This window comes from Trichomonas vaginalis, chromosome I (assembly GCF_026262505.1).
Source record: "Trichomonas vaginalis G3 chromosome I, whole genome shotgun sequence".
NCBI lineage: Eukaryota > Parabasalia > Trichomonadida > Trichomonadidae > Trichomonas > Trichomonas vaginalis.
The window spans coordinates 17,991,699-18,004,605 of record NC_067203.1 but is presented as its reverse complement, the minus strand read 5'-3'; the positions used below and the strand labels follow the sequence as shown (position 1 = coordinate 18,004,605).

Sequence of the window (12,907 nt, the reverse complement as noted above, 5' to 3'; positions counted from 1 at the left end):
AATATTTCAAAAATATCTAAGATCTTCGTAACATCATATCTTCTAAAATAGTTCAAGTTTTTGGATTTCATATGATATTAAAAAATAAACGAAAGAAATATCAGATAATTATTGAGAAACTTTATTAATTTCGAAACATGATAGCTAAAATACAGATTTGAGAACCTGTGCTTATATCCTTTGAGCTCATATTTATTGCAATGGAATGATATGAATTTTTTTTAGCTTTAGTTTTATGGGCGTGCAGAGAATTTTAAATGGTCGGCAAAATTTACGTTATTAATTTCATTTTTTAATTTTCAATGACAATTGCTTTTCCAAAGGCCGTTGCTTATAACACAGGAGGATACAAAACAATTGTTTATGATGAAAAAGAAGGAAAACAAGTCGTAGACATTTGCGAACTTGATACAGGCAAACTCCTTGCAAGAAAAGAAAGAGTTCGTCATACATCTGGCAGTGATGGACCATGGGAATGGACATATGGATCACCAATTGAACAGAAGCAAGAAGTTGAGACAATTTCTGCTTCATCTAAGAACCCAGTCTTCTTACGCCTTGATACAGACAATGAATGGCAATGGAGAGTTAGAAATATTCCATATCCTGCTAACTTTTACAATGTAACTGTTGATGAACCAAAGAATCAAATTGTAATTCGCACAACAAACAAGAAATACTTCAAGAGAATCGATGCTCCAGAAGGAGAAAAGTTTGTTCCATCTAAATTACAATGGGCTTGGTCTTACAATACATTAGTTATTCAACATGAAAAACCACCACGTGTTGTTGCTGCAGATAAGGAGCTTTGCAAGTGGCGTCGCGGTCTTCCATTACAAGAAGACAAAGACCCAGACTGCCGCGTTTAAATTTAATTTTTTATCAATAAAATAAACTGTATTTCTTACATAACTATTCGTTTTCAGTTTGCTTTTTATTAGAATACCAAAATTTTGCATATAGAAGGTTTATTCGCAAATTGTAACAATGAATTAAAATTTTTCGGGAATACGAAAGAAATGAAGGAGACACTCAATTGATATTTAAAGTGAAGAGGTTGGATGTATAAATAGAACTTATAGAAAGGAAATGCAGGCTGGATTGAGAATGAGATTAAAGAAGAAGACCATTACTCAATCAGTATCAAACTCTTTTCTGACGTTTAATGGGATATATAAGTTAGAATCCTTGAAGGTACCTTAGAATGTATTTTTGTCAATTTACACAAGATTTTTGTCAAATAATATTTACAAAATTTCTTCGTTTTTTTTGCACCAATAATTTTTTTTTATTATGACTGAATCAAACCCACCTGAGGAGAATGTTGTCAAAGAAGATTTTCGAACAAAGCAAATTCATGAATTAGAACAGCTTCAGATCGTTCTTGATGAAAATAACTCTTTGCGTGCAAAATATAATGCATTGCAAACTCAAGTTACTCCTCTCGTTGATAACTTTGGCCATGTATCAACTCAACCAATACAACAAATGCAAAATGAACAAGCTTTAACTCCAGAAGAAATTGAATCTTTACGTACAAAATTAGAACAAACGTTGGCTGACTACAGAGCAGAAACTCTTGCTGCAGGACAACTTAATTCAGAAATAGAAAAGATGTATACTACTCTTTCTTCATTAAAAATGACATTTCGTCTTGATCAAGATAATAAATTAACTGCTCAAAATAAAGCCTCAGCATTAACTCTGGAAAACTTCAGAAAGAAAACTCAAAGCGTTAAGGAAACTTGGGAGACAGAACGTCAACGTTTAGAGAAACAAATTGGATTTTTAAAGAAAGTACACGAATCTTCATCAGAAGATATCAAAGAGTTTGAGGAGCAAATGAGGACTAATAACAAGGGTATTATGCATCTTTCTTCTTCAATAACAATTGCAAAAGAAGATATTCGTGATTTTACAGAACAATTACAAAAGATCGAGCCCAAACTCAAAGAATTTGAAGAACTACAAAAGAAGCACCAACAAAGCGAAGTCCTTCTCGTTGAACTAAGTGATCAATTTGAATCTCTTAAAAAATCTGTCGAAACAGACTCTCTTACAGCAAATGTACGTCGACAGATTGACTACGGACAGAAGACAATCAATGAAATCAACCGCCAAATCGATAAACTCCAATGCGAAACTGTTGCAATTCAAGAGAAGTCCAGAGACTATCGTACACGTATTACAGACCTAGAAACGCGTCTACAGAAGATGAAATCGGAAGCTGAGAACCTTGAAAACGTTGCAAAAGATTTGGCTGCACAGAAAAAACAACTTCAGCTTGAATTAAGAGAATTTCGTGCAGTTTATGAAGAAAGAGGTGGCCAGAATGATGTTATATCTAAGAAGATTGAAGATGGTGTAACTCTTGATAAACAACCTTGGGAAATAAGAAAACAAATTATTTCATTGAAAAATGACGTTAGAGACATGGAAAATATCCAAAAGAAACAGAAAGAGTTCGAAAAGATGCTTACATCAACAACTGTTACTACTAAAGGAATTCCTCAAAGAAAGAGAATTCCAATGATTCCTTTGAGTAATCAAAAATAAATATTTGTTTGTTTTATTATAAATACCTTAATCCTTTTTACTCTCTCAATAGGATATTTCGGAAATAATAAAAATCATTTCAGAAAATCCTTAAATTATATCATAAAGAATAGTATATCATTACTATATTTGAGATATATTTACACTAAATGACATTCACATGCTTGAATTTATATTTTGAGTCTCTAATTTGATTAATCTCTCAGAAATTTTTACAATTCTAAGATATATAACCTAGTTCTTTTCATTGCTTACCACTTGTATAATGTGCAGAAATACAAATACTTTTACAATTCTTACATGCTTGTAAATAAACAGTTTCAAGAGCAAAAATCTACAAAAAAATTTATGAAAAAATCGCGATCATCAACAGCTCCAATCAAATCAGTTAGAAATGTTGGCGCTGTTGATATACCAGAGCTACCACTTAATGGAAAAACAGCAATAAAATCCACAAGAAGGCAAAAAGGAATCGTTAATTCACAAAGATCAGAAAAAACACCTAAAAAGACAAAATTTGATTATCACACAATCAATTCTAGAATAGGAACAATCAAAATACCCAATGTTGCACAAGAAAAAAAAGTCATCGAAAAAAGAGAACCTCAATCTGTTGAATATATGTCAGAAATAGAGGAAGAGGAAGATTTCCCAGACGAAGTGTCTATCTTTGCAACACTTTCTCTCTTAAAAACAATGGAACCTGAAGTTATAATGCAATGTTTAAGCTCAATTCCGATTTTTTTGCGTACATTAGAGATGGATGGTAAACTAGATGAATCAATTATCTCATCTGTTAGCTTGATACTTGAATCCTCAGAACTTACAACTTTTGTAAACAATTTAGTAATAGAAACAAACGTGTTTCAAGCAATTTCTCAATGTGAAACAATTCAAGACATCGAAGCTACTATCCCTAAAGTAATACCAATTCTCAAATGCATAGTTTGGGAAAAAACGTACAATTCAAATTACTTTTTCTCTCAGACTTTATCGGAATTGCTACCTATAGAGCAATCGATCATCGGACACTGCTTCAAAATCAATGATGACATTGTTACATCTGATCCAGGAGATCATCCAAATTTCAGTGTTGACAGAGATTTGCCAATAATGCGTGGAATCGAGTCCATGATACTTCTACCAGTCAAAGATGTCAATGATGACATTGTTTGTGTAATACAATGCGGAGGATTATATGATCAGAAAAATAATCAGGTTCCATTCAATAATTACTACACAGAAACTCTTAAAATTGCAAGGACAATTGTTCAGAAACGTATTTTTGCTAAATTTAAATCAAGAATAATTCCATCGAATATTTCAGGGGCATTTACGGAATTAGACTTTTCCACTATACAATATACTCTAAATAAAATTACTTCGTACATCCAGAAAATCGTTCCCTGCGAATCTTGCGAAATTTATTTATTCGATGATCGCTACAAGAAAATGACTCGCCTTAATGATGGCAAAGAGTTTGATAGTCAGACAGGCGGCATTGCATTTCAGGCGGGTTTAACTCAAGATTTGCTCAATATTCCTCATGGTCAACATAATCCTTCGTATAACCAAGATATTGATGGAAGATTCGTTAATAAATCGATCATAGCAAAGTCGTTCTTCATCACAAGAGGCCATTATATTGTTGCTTTTAGGGCAAAACTTAAAATGCCGATATTCTCAAACGAAGATGCTGATTTCATGCAATCTGCAGCACCAATTATATTTGATGCAATCAAAGTATCAACATATGTTCAAAAAGAGTCAGATGATGCCAAATCTAAAATGAAATCTACAAACATCATTCATGCAACGTATAGCGCACTTTCTGTTGTTGCCCGTGATGGTGTAGATCCATGGATTGCTGCTCGCCAAGCTGCAAACGCTTTCTTTGGAACATCCAAATTCTTTATTGCTATTTTTGATGGAAGATCAATGAATTTCCTTCCTACAGCAGTTAAATGGCCTTTTGATGAATGTGTCTCTGGAATTGCATATAATTATCGTGAAATTACTCGTGGAAAGCAAGGAGGAGAGAATTTTCCGGAAAAATTGTATTCTGATCTAGGAGTAAATGCGCATAACTCAATTGCATTTCCTTTCCGCAGAAATGCTAAGATTGCAGGTTCAATTGAAGTTATAGATCCAATTGTTCCTGACATTGATGAAGAAAGTACACATCTTTTTGGTTGCTTAATTGCAAACATATTTGATAAAGTACTTTCAAAGCGGAATTCTATTGTTTGAAAATAAAAAATTATGTTTATTGAATAGAGTTAAAAAGTTTATGATCTTTCACTCAGACACAGTTTTTTATTAATAAGGATTTTTTTTTTTGATGATTGAAATTTGGCTCATTCGGGATGAACAAGCTGAAGCCCTAGCGGGCTTCAGCATTTTCTTCTTTGAAATGAGTTTGGTAGGGTAAGAGTGCTCGGAAATAGGAGGATTGGGAAAATGGATATAAATCATCTGTATAATCTGGAAATAGATGAAAAAATAGGGGACTCTATCATTTGGCCAGATTAGTCTCGTTTCTAAAAGGATCAACGAATTTCTTCGGGTGAAAAAGTTTGTTGAGTTAGGCTGCTATGAAAAAGTAAAAATAAACTTTTGAAAAAATTGTGAGATTGGCAAATTTGTTTCGAGTCTTTAGATGCTGTTAAATTATAAAATTTAGCTTTTTAAATTAAATTTTATTTGAGAGAAAAAAACGTAACGCGAAATTTCTTTTTTTCCCTTCTCTAAAAAGAATCAAAATTTTCATGAACGTTAAAAGTTCTGAAAATTCGAATGCTTGCAAACGTTTTTTTTTTTTGACTTGTCAAAAATTTTAATGTTTTCAGAAGATCCACTTACTAATGCATGCGAAAAAGAAAATCTCAAACGTATTAAATCTCTTGTAGAGAATGGTAATTATTTTGATTATAACAATCCACTCATTTTAGCATCACAACACGGTCATCTTGAAGTTGTTAAATATCTTATCTCTGTTGGAGCTGATAAAGAAGCAAGGGATGGTGGAAATTATACTCCACTCATTAAAGCATCAGAAAATGGTCATCTTGAAGTTGTTAAATATCTTATCTCTGTTGGAGCTGATAAAGAAGCAAAGATTTCTTTTATACGTACTCCACTCGTTTGTGCATCAGAAAATGGTCAACTTGAAGTTGTTAAATATCTTATCTCTGTTGGAGCTGATAAAGAAGCAAAGAATGTGTTTGGATATACTCCACTCATTAAAGCATCAGAAAATGGTCATCTTGAAGTTGTTAAATATCTTATCTCTGTTGGAGCTAATAAAGAAGCAACAAATCTTGATGGAAATACTGCTCTTGATGTTGCAAGTGGTTACGTGAAAAAATACTTTTTGGAAGACAAAACAGAATAGAGAATAGTTAGTCATTTTATGAGAGGAGGGACGACAATTAAAAATAGATTGATTTTATATAACATATAATGAATAATAGTACTTGAGATAATATTGTTGGCTTTCTTCATTAAAATAGTCTAGTTTCATAACTCTGTCTGGGAATCTCAGTGCAAAATTGCTTTTTCAACTATTTTCTTTCACACAGTGCAAATATCAATAAATATTCAAGAACAGCACTTCATTTTTGCAAAAGATTGTGACTGTTTTTTAGCCATTAAGAATTCTTAAGGGTGCACCCGTATGTACGTTTATTTGAGAGGAGGAGGATTACCCTCTCAATTTTGAGGGATTCGTTAGTTTATTTTCTCGATGAATATGCAATAAAATTTGATTTTTGCCTTATCAATATACTTCATATAATATACACATGTTCATGTAAAAACTTTTTTCCAAAATCCTCAGGAATTAAGGGATTTTTGAATTTTAAGAATTTTTTTCGAATTTTTTCGAAAAAAAAATATTTTCAGAACAGCCTTAACGGCTAAGATTTAGGAACAATGTTAAGTATCAAAAAGAAAGGAGGTCTGATATAGACAACATATATCGTTGAAGGTTGAAAAAATCTCTAATATTTGAGCCCAAAATTTCAAATTTTAATTTTTTGAAAAAAGAGGCCACCCGTATGCACGTTTATTTGAGAGGAGGAGGATTATATTTTTGAAAGGGTGAAACATTATGAATATGTTAATTATATAATAATATGTATTATTATAAAAAAGAAAAAATAAAGCACGTTAAAATTTTTCTTTCTTGATTTTTTACAAAATCTACTTAGAATTATGCAAAATATGACTAAATAATTATAAATTTCAAGTTAAATTTTAATTTTGATAAATAATTTAAATTTCAAAATATCAAGTTCAGTTCGACTATGTATGTAGTAATTCCTCAATAAAGTGCCAAAACCCTATTAAAATATATGAACATTTTCAACATTTTAATGTTTTTATTTAAAAATTTGATGGAATATGAGCTTCAAACAATTATTATGTAAATAAAAATAATTAAATATATGTATTTATTCGTATTACAACCGTAGTAAGTCGATTCTTCCTTTCTTCTACTGAGGTTTGAATTTGATTTCGAATTGTAAAGAGATTCAAAGGGAAAATACTAGCGGATAAAAACTACCGCCATGAAAGGGTCATAATGGAGTCAAGTTGTATTTTTTGATATTTTTTGCTTTTCGAGCCTAAATAGGTAGCCAAGATAATGCCTAAAAATAAGGTTCTAAATTCTGAAGTTTACATGATTCTCTCGTGTGCACCCTTAATATTATTGATAAACAAATGTAATTTCTATCAATATTTCAAATCAAAACTAAAAAAAAATGCTTGTATAACTCCACAATAAGTCTTTTATATATAAAAGATGCTTGAATGGTAACAAAGAGAAAATTTATAAGTATATAATCTATATTTTATAAACTCATATAAAATCTATATAAATCTAATCAAAGATCTTTGAGCATTTCTTCTTGCCAGTCCAATGGCATTTCCAGAACGTGCTCCATAATCAACTGACCTCTTACATCACCTTTGTAATGCTTCAAAAGATTATGTACAATGTTGTATCCGACTTTCAAAGCTCCTTTCAAAATCATCTCATTTGAAGACAAACAATCAATGATATCATGAACAGTATCGAGATCATCTTCATACGGTGTGTAATGGTCCTTCCTTTCGAAGTCAACTGTGAACTGGGAAGCAATTCCTTGTAATTTATCCCACATTACGTGTCTTACTTCGATATCTGCTCCTTGTGTGACGCACATTAACGCGTATTTCTGGAAAGCAGGTAATTCGTAGCCATCCATGAACTTTTCCAAGAATGCTTCAGTATCACATTCCCAAATGTGGACAGAAGTCATCGGATCTGGGATTGTATCCAAGAATTTCTCGAAAAGAGGTGCTTGCTCGAAGCAATCCTTGCGAAGGAAGAATCTTCCGGTGAAATGCAACGGAAAATACTTTCCAACTTCGAAAATTCTTGGTAAATCCGCGGCAGGACAATTATCAATGATCTTAAAAACTTCCTCTGGGTTGAGTGGTCGGCCAGGAGGAGCTCTTGAGTTAAATAAATGTTCCATAAGAATATCAGCGCTTGGATTTGTGAAAGTAAAGAGACATTTGAACAAATCAGGTAGTAAACTGAAGTCATCATGCAACAAAACGTACTCGACAAATCCGACAACTTCATCTCTCCTTTCCCAGCATTCTTCTTCGGTTTTTGGAAATGCTGGTAGCTGTGGCTTCTCATGTATGATCTCAGAAAGAGCAACAACTGGTTGGCAGAACTTGGATTTTTTAATAATTTCTCTGATCGTGTTTTCGTCGACCATCTTATGCAGTGCGCAGTTTGTTACGAACTCCAAAACAAAGTGGTCTGGGCAAAGTTCGATAGATCCCTTTAGAAGCCAATCATATGGTGTTGGATCTTCAATTCTTGAGAGTAAAATGATTTGTACGATAGTTGGCATCTTCTTTATATCATCAATAGGCGGGATCTTCGAATGGAATCTAGAAATAACTGCAGCTTCTTTCATCATTTCGATATCTTTGTTTTGTTTAAGAGCTTTGTCAACAAAATTACTTCCAATGATAATTCCCCAGTTAATAAATGCTGATCTGATGAAATGGAGCAAAGGAAGTGAAAGTTTTGCTTTATCTAGGAATTTCATTGGAATTTTTTCACTTCCTACAAGAACTGTAGCTGCAGCATCGTACATACGTGAATCAAGCTCGCCAATATTGCAAAGATCAAGTAAATATGGAGCAAAATCATTTGTATAAAGAGAATGCATCGGAATTGCAGGATAAGGGTAAATTGAAAGAGGTTCTTTAAAGTGAGTAACGAGCATTAAGATTATTGAACCTGCGTATTGCTGTATAGTTGCTGATGTTGGAGGATTGTATGCATTTATGCAAATTTTGTGAATTTGAACCATTTTTAAGTCACTCATTATACTTTCACTGTTGTTTTTGACAATTTTCATGAGAGTTTGGAATGCTGCAGCTCTTTGTGAGATGTTTGCGGACCTACATAAAGTAGCCAATTCATATATAGCGTATCCTGGAGTATCTGGGCTATCTCCATGATTATGAAGTCCCTGATTGTATGTTTCATCTGATGATTTCATTCCTGTTATATTTTTACCGCTTAAATCGTATCTAGAAGCATTTTTCGTAAGTGACTCATCTGGAGGAGGCATTGATTCTTCTTCTGCAACTTCTTTCTCGATAGATGGTGGCGGTGGTGGTGGCTTTTCTTTTAGGACTGGTTTCGTAGTAAATTTTTTAACTTCGGGAAAAGCTTGAGTAGTGACTTTCTTTTTAGGTGGAGGACGAGACTCGTGCTCTATCACATCACCCGTCACTGCAGCAATGCTTGATTGATGATTTTCTTCGGTCATTTGATGAAACAATTATAAAATAAAAGGGTCTCTCTAAAAATTTCAGGGGATAATTTGTTATAAATTTTTTTTATATATGGAAGTTGGAGAAACAAAGCATCAAGAGATTCCATATAGTTATAATAAGATAAGGATTCATCAAACTCCAGCTCATGTTTCAAATCTTCAAGGCGTTTCTTCAATTTTTGAAAAATATCGTTGGCAAACAGCAGGATCTGTCAAACCAATCGAACAAGGATTACCATTAGTATCAGAGTCAACTTTATCGCATGATTTTGCAGATGCAAAAGAAATTGATGAAAAAATTAAATTATTTGATGAAAAAATTACAGAAGATCTTCTTAATCCAGAAAATAACATAGACTTACCAAAAGAATCGAAAAGAGAATACAATACTGAGGATGAAACACAAGGACATCAGTCATCTTTCAAAAAATTATATTTATCTATCAATCAGAAGCGTTTAGCAAGACAAAATCGACCTCAAACAGGAATATCGAAACAAGTAGACTACAATGGCAATCTTATTGACTGTATGGGAAAACTTACACTTAGATCTGTCCAAGGGAAGGAAAATTTAGAAGCAGGAGAGAATCCTTTTCCTGTTATTCCACGCCGACAAGAAACAGTCGGTATTCCAAAGCGAGCGGAGTCACAAATCGTAAAAGTTAATATGAAAAAAGTATTTCGACCAAATTCACGTCCATTTACAGAAATAGATAACGAAGAAGATTTTCCAATGAGTGTTTTCAAACTTGGCAAAATTAAAACCGTTTTTTCAAGAAATACATTAGAATTAATGAAAAAAGAGGAAGAAGAGAAGAAACAATCATTGTTAGTTGATCTCAGCAACGAAGATGTCTTTTGGACAAAAGACAGAGTTCCTTTCACACGTTCCGAAGTCGAAATGATGAAAAAATTCAGAGAAGATTGTAAAACAAAAACTTCTTTAGCAAACAGAAAAAGAAGTCAAGTAATGAAGGAACGACAAGATGCAATATCACGTACATTCCAAAGCCGTAAAGCCTTTGAGAAAGAAGTTGAAATAACAGAGAAAGTTTGCAGAAGAACAATGACTTTGCCTCCAGGAAAAGGAGAGGAACATTACTTGAGTTGGACCATGGCAGCAAAAGAAGCAAAAACAGATCCAAGTTCTTTACCTTATAGAAAGAACGCTTGGCAGAAGCTTGGCCACCTTATTAAAGAAATAGGTGGACTAAAAGAAGGAAATTCGAAATTGTTAATCATGACATTTCGAAGATTGTTATTGTCTGGAGAGCCAATTTCAAAAGAGACACTTTTTGACACATTGGAAATACTTGATAGAAGTGAATTTGCTGACACGGATACAGCTATGACAATAGAGGCAATGAGAGAGGCATGCGGAGTATCAACAGATGAGTTATTAAACTGGATGAAATCTAGAAATTGTCCTACAGAAATAATGGTCGAAATTCCTGATCACATTAAGAGACAAAATAGAATGAAAGCGTTGAAAGAAAAGAAACAATCTGAAAAAGATAGATTGGAAAGAGTCAAGAAATGCGATTTTGTTATTCCCGACGTAATTAGAGGTTTTGCTGGTCTTAATGAGGCTGAAGAATTATAATTAATATGTTTCTTATGAATAAATATGTGTTTGTTTATCATTGTATATAATTGATAAGTTCTTTTAATAAATTTGAGTTGAAATGAAGATAATTTGGTGATTTTATCTGCACAATGTAAAGCCAATACATTTGAAATAATGAGTCTTCTTGTATCATTATCAATAACTCATTTGTGAGTGATTATATTTTCAATCAATTTTTTATGAATAATTTTTAATGAAATCCTACTAAAATAACAATTATGAGACAAGTGCATATAAAAATATTTTCAATTTTTTCCAAGCTGAAATATATGAACTTGTCTCATAATTTGATATGAATTGCTCAAAATTAACCATTAAGCATATTTAATATACACAATGAATCGCTTTTACCTATATGAAACCGCTTGAGTTATAAACTTTATTTTGCATTATTTATAAAATCTTTCATATCATTTTGTAACAATAAAGCTTGAGGGGATGAAATAGTTTTGAGCATTGAGATTAGATTTAATGGGATGAAATGCTGTAAAAACTAATATAAATATGAAAATTAAACATTTTCAATTTATTTTTTCAATAATAAACAATAAACAGCTTATTTATAGCTGAGTGTAATACTTTTGGAGGTCACCGATCATTTTGGCGACTGAACTTGACTTTGGTATTTTAAGTTCAGTACAAAGCTTAATAAGACAAGAAATGAGAGCATTTCTGTATGGATTGTCAATAGGATTAGCTTTAGTGATAGTATCCTTCTTAATTTCCAAACCTGTAAATCTATCTTCGATTTTCCATGCTCCTTCGAACATTGATATGCGGTAATCGAATGATATTCCTGTAAATGCTGAAAACAAGACAAGGAAATGTCCCAAATTGAAGCAGAACATTTTTTGGGATTGAATATCTGGATCGTCAATTTTTATGTTGCAAAACAGCTGTTTGTCTTCTTCTAATTGGAATAGTGGATTCAAATCAGCTAGGAATTGCTTTATATCAGCTTGAGAAGGAGTAAAATCGATATTATTTGGAACGAAATCTGGTTTTGGAGGTACGTTGTCTAAAAGACATTTTTCTGTTGATTCTGCCTTCTTTTCTCTTACTTCATCGTTAATTTTGGCATCGGGATCTAAAAATGGAGAAACTGGATAATCTTCTAGCTCTTTGACTTTCTTCTCGTATGTTATTATCCTGTTTCGACTTCTTTTTTCGTTGAATTGTGTAAATTGGTCGAAAAATTCGTTAAAACCTTCAGAACAGAGAGCTTCAAATCGCTGTGTGTTGGTTTGGTTTTGCTCGCATGCTTTTTCGTAAGCCATTCTTTTCTGATAGTGTAAAATATTGAGTTTGTCAATGGAAATTGTTTTCTTTGTTGCATCTCCGTTTTTAACAAAGAAACCTGCTTTAAATTCAAAAATAAATGAATTTGACAAGTTTTCTTTTCTTATTTTCTCTTCCGTTTGAGAAATAAATGTTAATTCGTCAAGGTCATACTCAAATTTTTGATATCCATTGAGATCTATTGATAATTTCGAGCAATTTAGAGTTGACAACATAGGGTAGTCATAAACACGCCAAAACCAAAGCCCTCTACTTGTTGTTGGTTCTTTTAATTGGTTTGAAACTCCATTTACTTCAATTGTTCCGCCAGTAAACTGGATGTCTGGATTTGGATTAAATAAAAGTGTTTGAATTTGCTCAACTTTAAGGATACCAGGTGGCAAATAAAAGAAATATGACTGCTCACTCATTTTGTCACTTTTTGTTGGAATATAAAAATTCAAAATTTTGATTAGATGCAATTCCATGCATTTCTAGATATATATCTTCATTGCAAATTAGCACATTCGATATTTCATTATATGCTTTATATCATATATTAGCCATAAACCCATATTTGATTATTTTTCCC

General features: G+C 32.4%; 7 protein-coding genes across 7 annotated transcripts, besides 1 other annotated feature; 5 read left to right on the top strand and 2 right to left on the bottom strand.

Annotated features, from left to right (window-relative positions):
* Positions 1 to 302: 302 nt before the first annotated feature.
* Positions 303 to 869, top strand: TVAGG3_1005230 (third ventricle development protein family; the record flags this gene model as incomplete). Its single annotated transcript, XM_001310096.1, has 1 exon — positions 303 to 869. The coding sequence occupies one exon, from the start codon at positions 303 to 305 to the stop codon at positions 867 to 869; it is 567 nt and encodes a 188-aa protein (XP_001310097.1).
* A 424-nt stretch (positions 870 to 1,293) lies between these two features.
* On the top strand, positions 1,294 to 2,556 carry TVAGG3_1005220 (uncharacterized protein; the record flags this gene model as incomplete). Its single annotated transcript, XM_001310097.1, has 1 exon — positions 1,294 to 2,556. One exon carries the CDS (start codon positions 1,294 to 1,296, stop codon positions 2,554 to 2,556), a length of 1,263 nt encoding a protein of 420 aa, XP_001310098.1.
* Positions 2,557 to 2,904: 348 nt separating this feature from the next.
* TVAGG3_1005210 (oxygen sensor histidine kinase response regulator DevS/DosS family) lies at positions 2,905 to 4,806 on the top strand (the record flags this gene model as incomplete). The annotated part of the gene is made up of 1 exon (XM_001310098.1): positions 2,905 to 4,806. The coding sequence occupies one exon, from the start codon at positions 2,905 to 2,907 to the stop codon at positions 4,804 to 4,806; it is 1,902 nt and encodes a 633-aa protein (XP_001310099.1).
* A 589-nt stretch (positions 4,807 to 5,395) lies between these two features.
* On the top strand, positions 5,396 to 5,950 carry TVAGG3_1005200 (ankyrin repeat protein family; the record flags this gene model as incomplete). Its single annotated transcript, XM_001310099.1, has 1 exon — positions 5,396 to 5,950. One exon carries the CDS (start codon positions 5,396 to 5,398, stop codon positions 5,948 to 5,950), a length of 555 nt encoding a protein of 184 aa, XP_001310100.1.
* Positions 5,951 to 6,220: 270 nt separating this feature from the next.
* Positions 6,221 to 7,261: a mobile genetic element.
* Positions 7,262 to 7,334: 73 nt separating this feature from the next.
* Positions 7,335 to 9,404, bottom strand: TVAGG3_1005180 (RNA polymerase family; the record flags this gene model as incomplete). Its single annotated transcript, XM_001310100.1, has 1 exon — positions 7,446 to 9,404. One exon carries the CDS (start codon positions 9,402 to 9,404, stop codon positions 7,446 to 7,448), a length of 1,959 nt encoding a protein of 652 aa, XP_001310101.1.
* A 76-nt stretch (positions 9,405 to 9,480) lies between these two features.
* On the top strand, positions 9,481 to 11,049 carry TVAGG3_1005170 (uncharacterized protein; the record flags this gene model as incomplete). Its single annotated transcript, XM_001310101.1, has 1 exon — positions 9,481 to 11,013. One exon carries the CDS (start codon positions 9,481 to 9,483, stop codon positions 11,011 to 11,013), a length of 1,533 nt encoding a protein of 510 aa, XP_001310102.1.
* Positions 11,050 to 11,597: 548 nt separating this feature from the next.
* Positions 11,598 to 12,752, bottom strand: TVAGG3_1005160 (uncharacterized protein; the record flags this gene model as incomplete). Its single annotated transcript, XM_001310102.1, has 1 exon — positions 11,598 to 12,746. One exon carries the CDS (start codon positions 12,744 to 12,746, stop codon positions 11,598 to 11,600), a length of 1,149 nt encoding a protein of 382 aa, XP_001310103.1.
* Between the last annotated feature and the right edge of the window lie 155 nt (positions 12,753 to 12,907).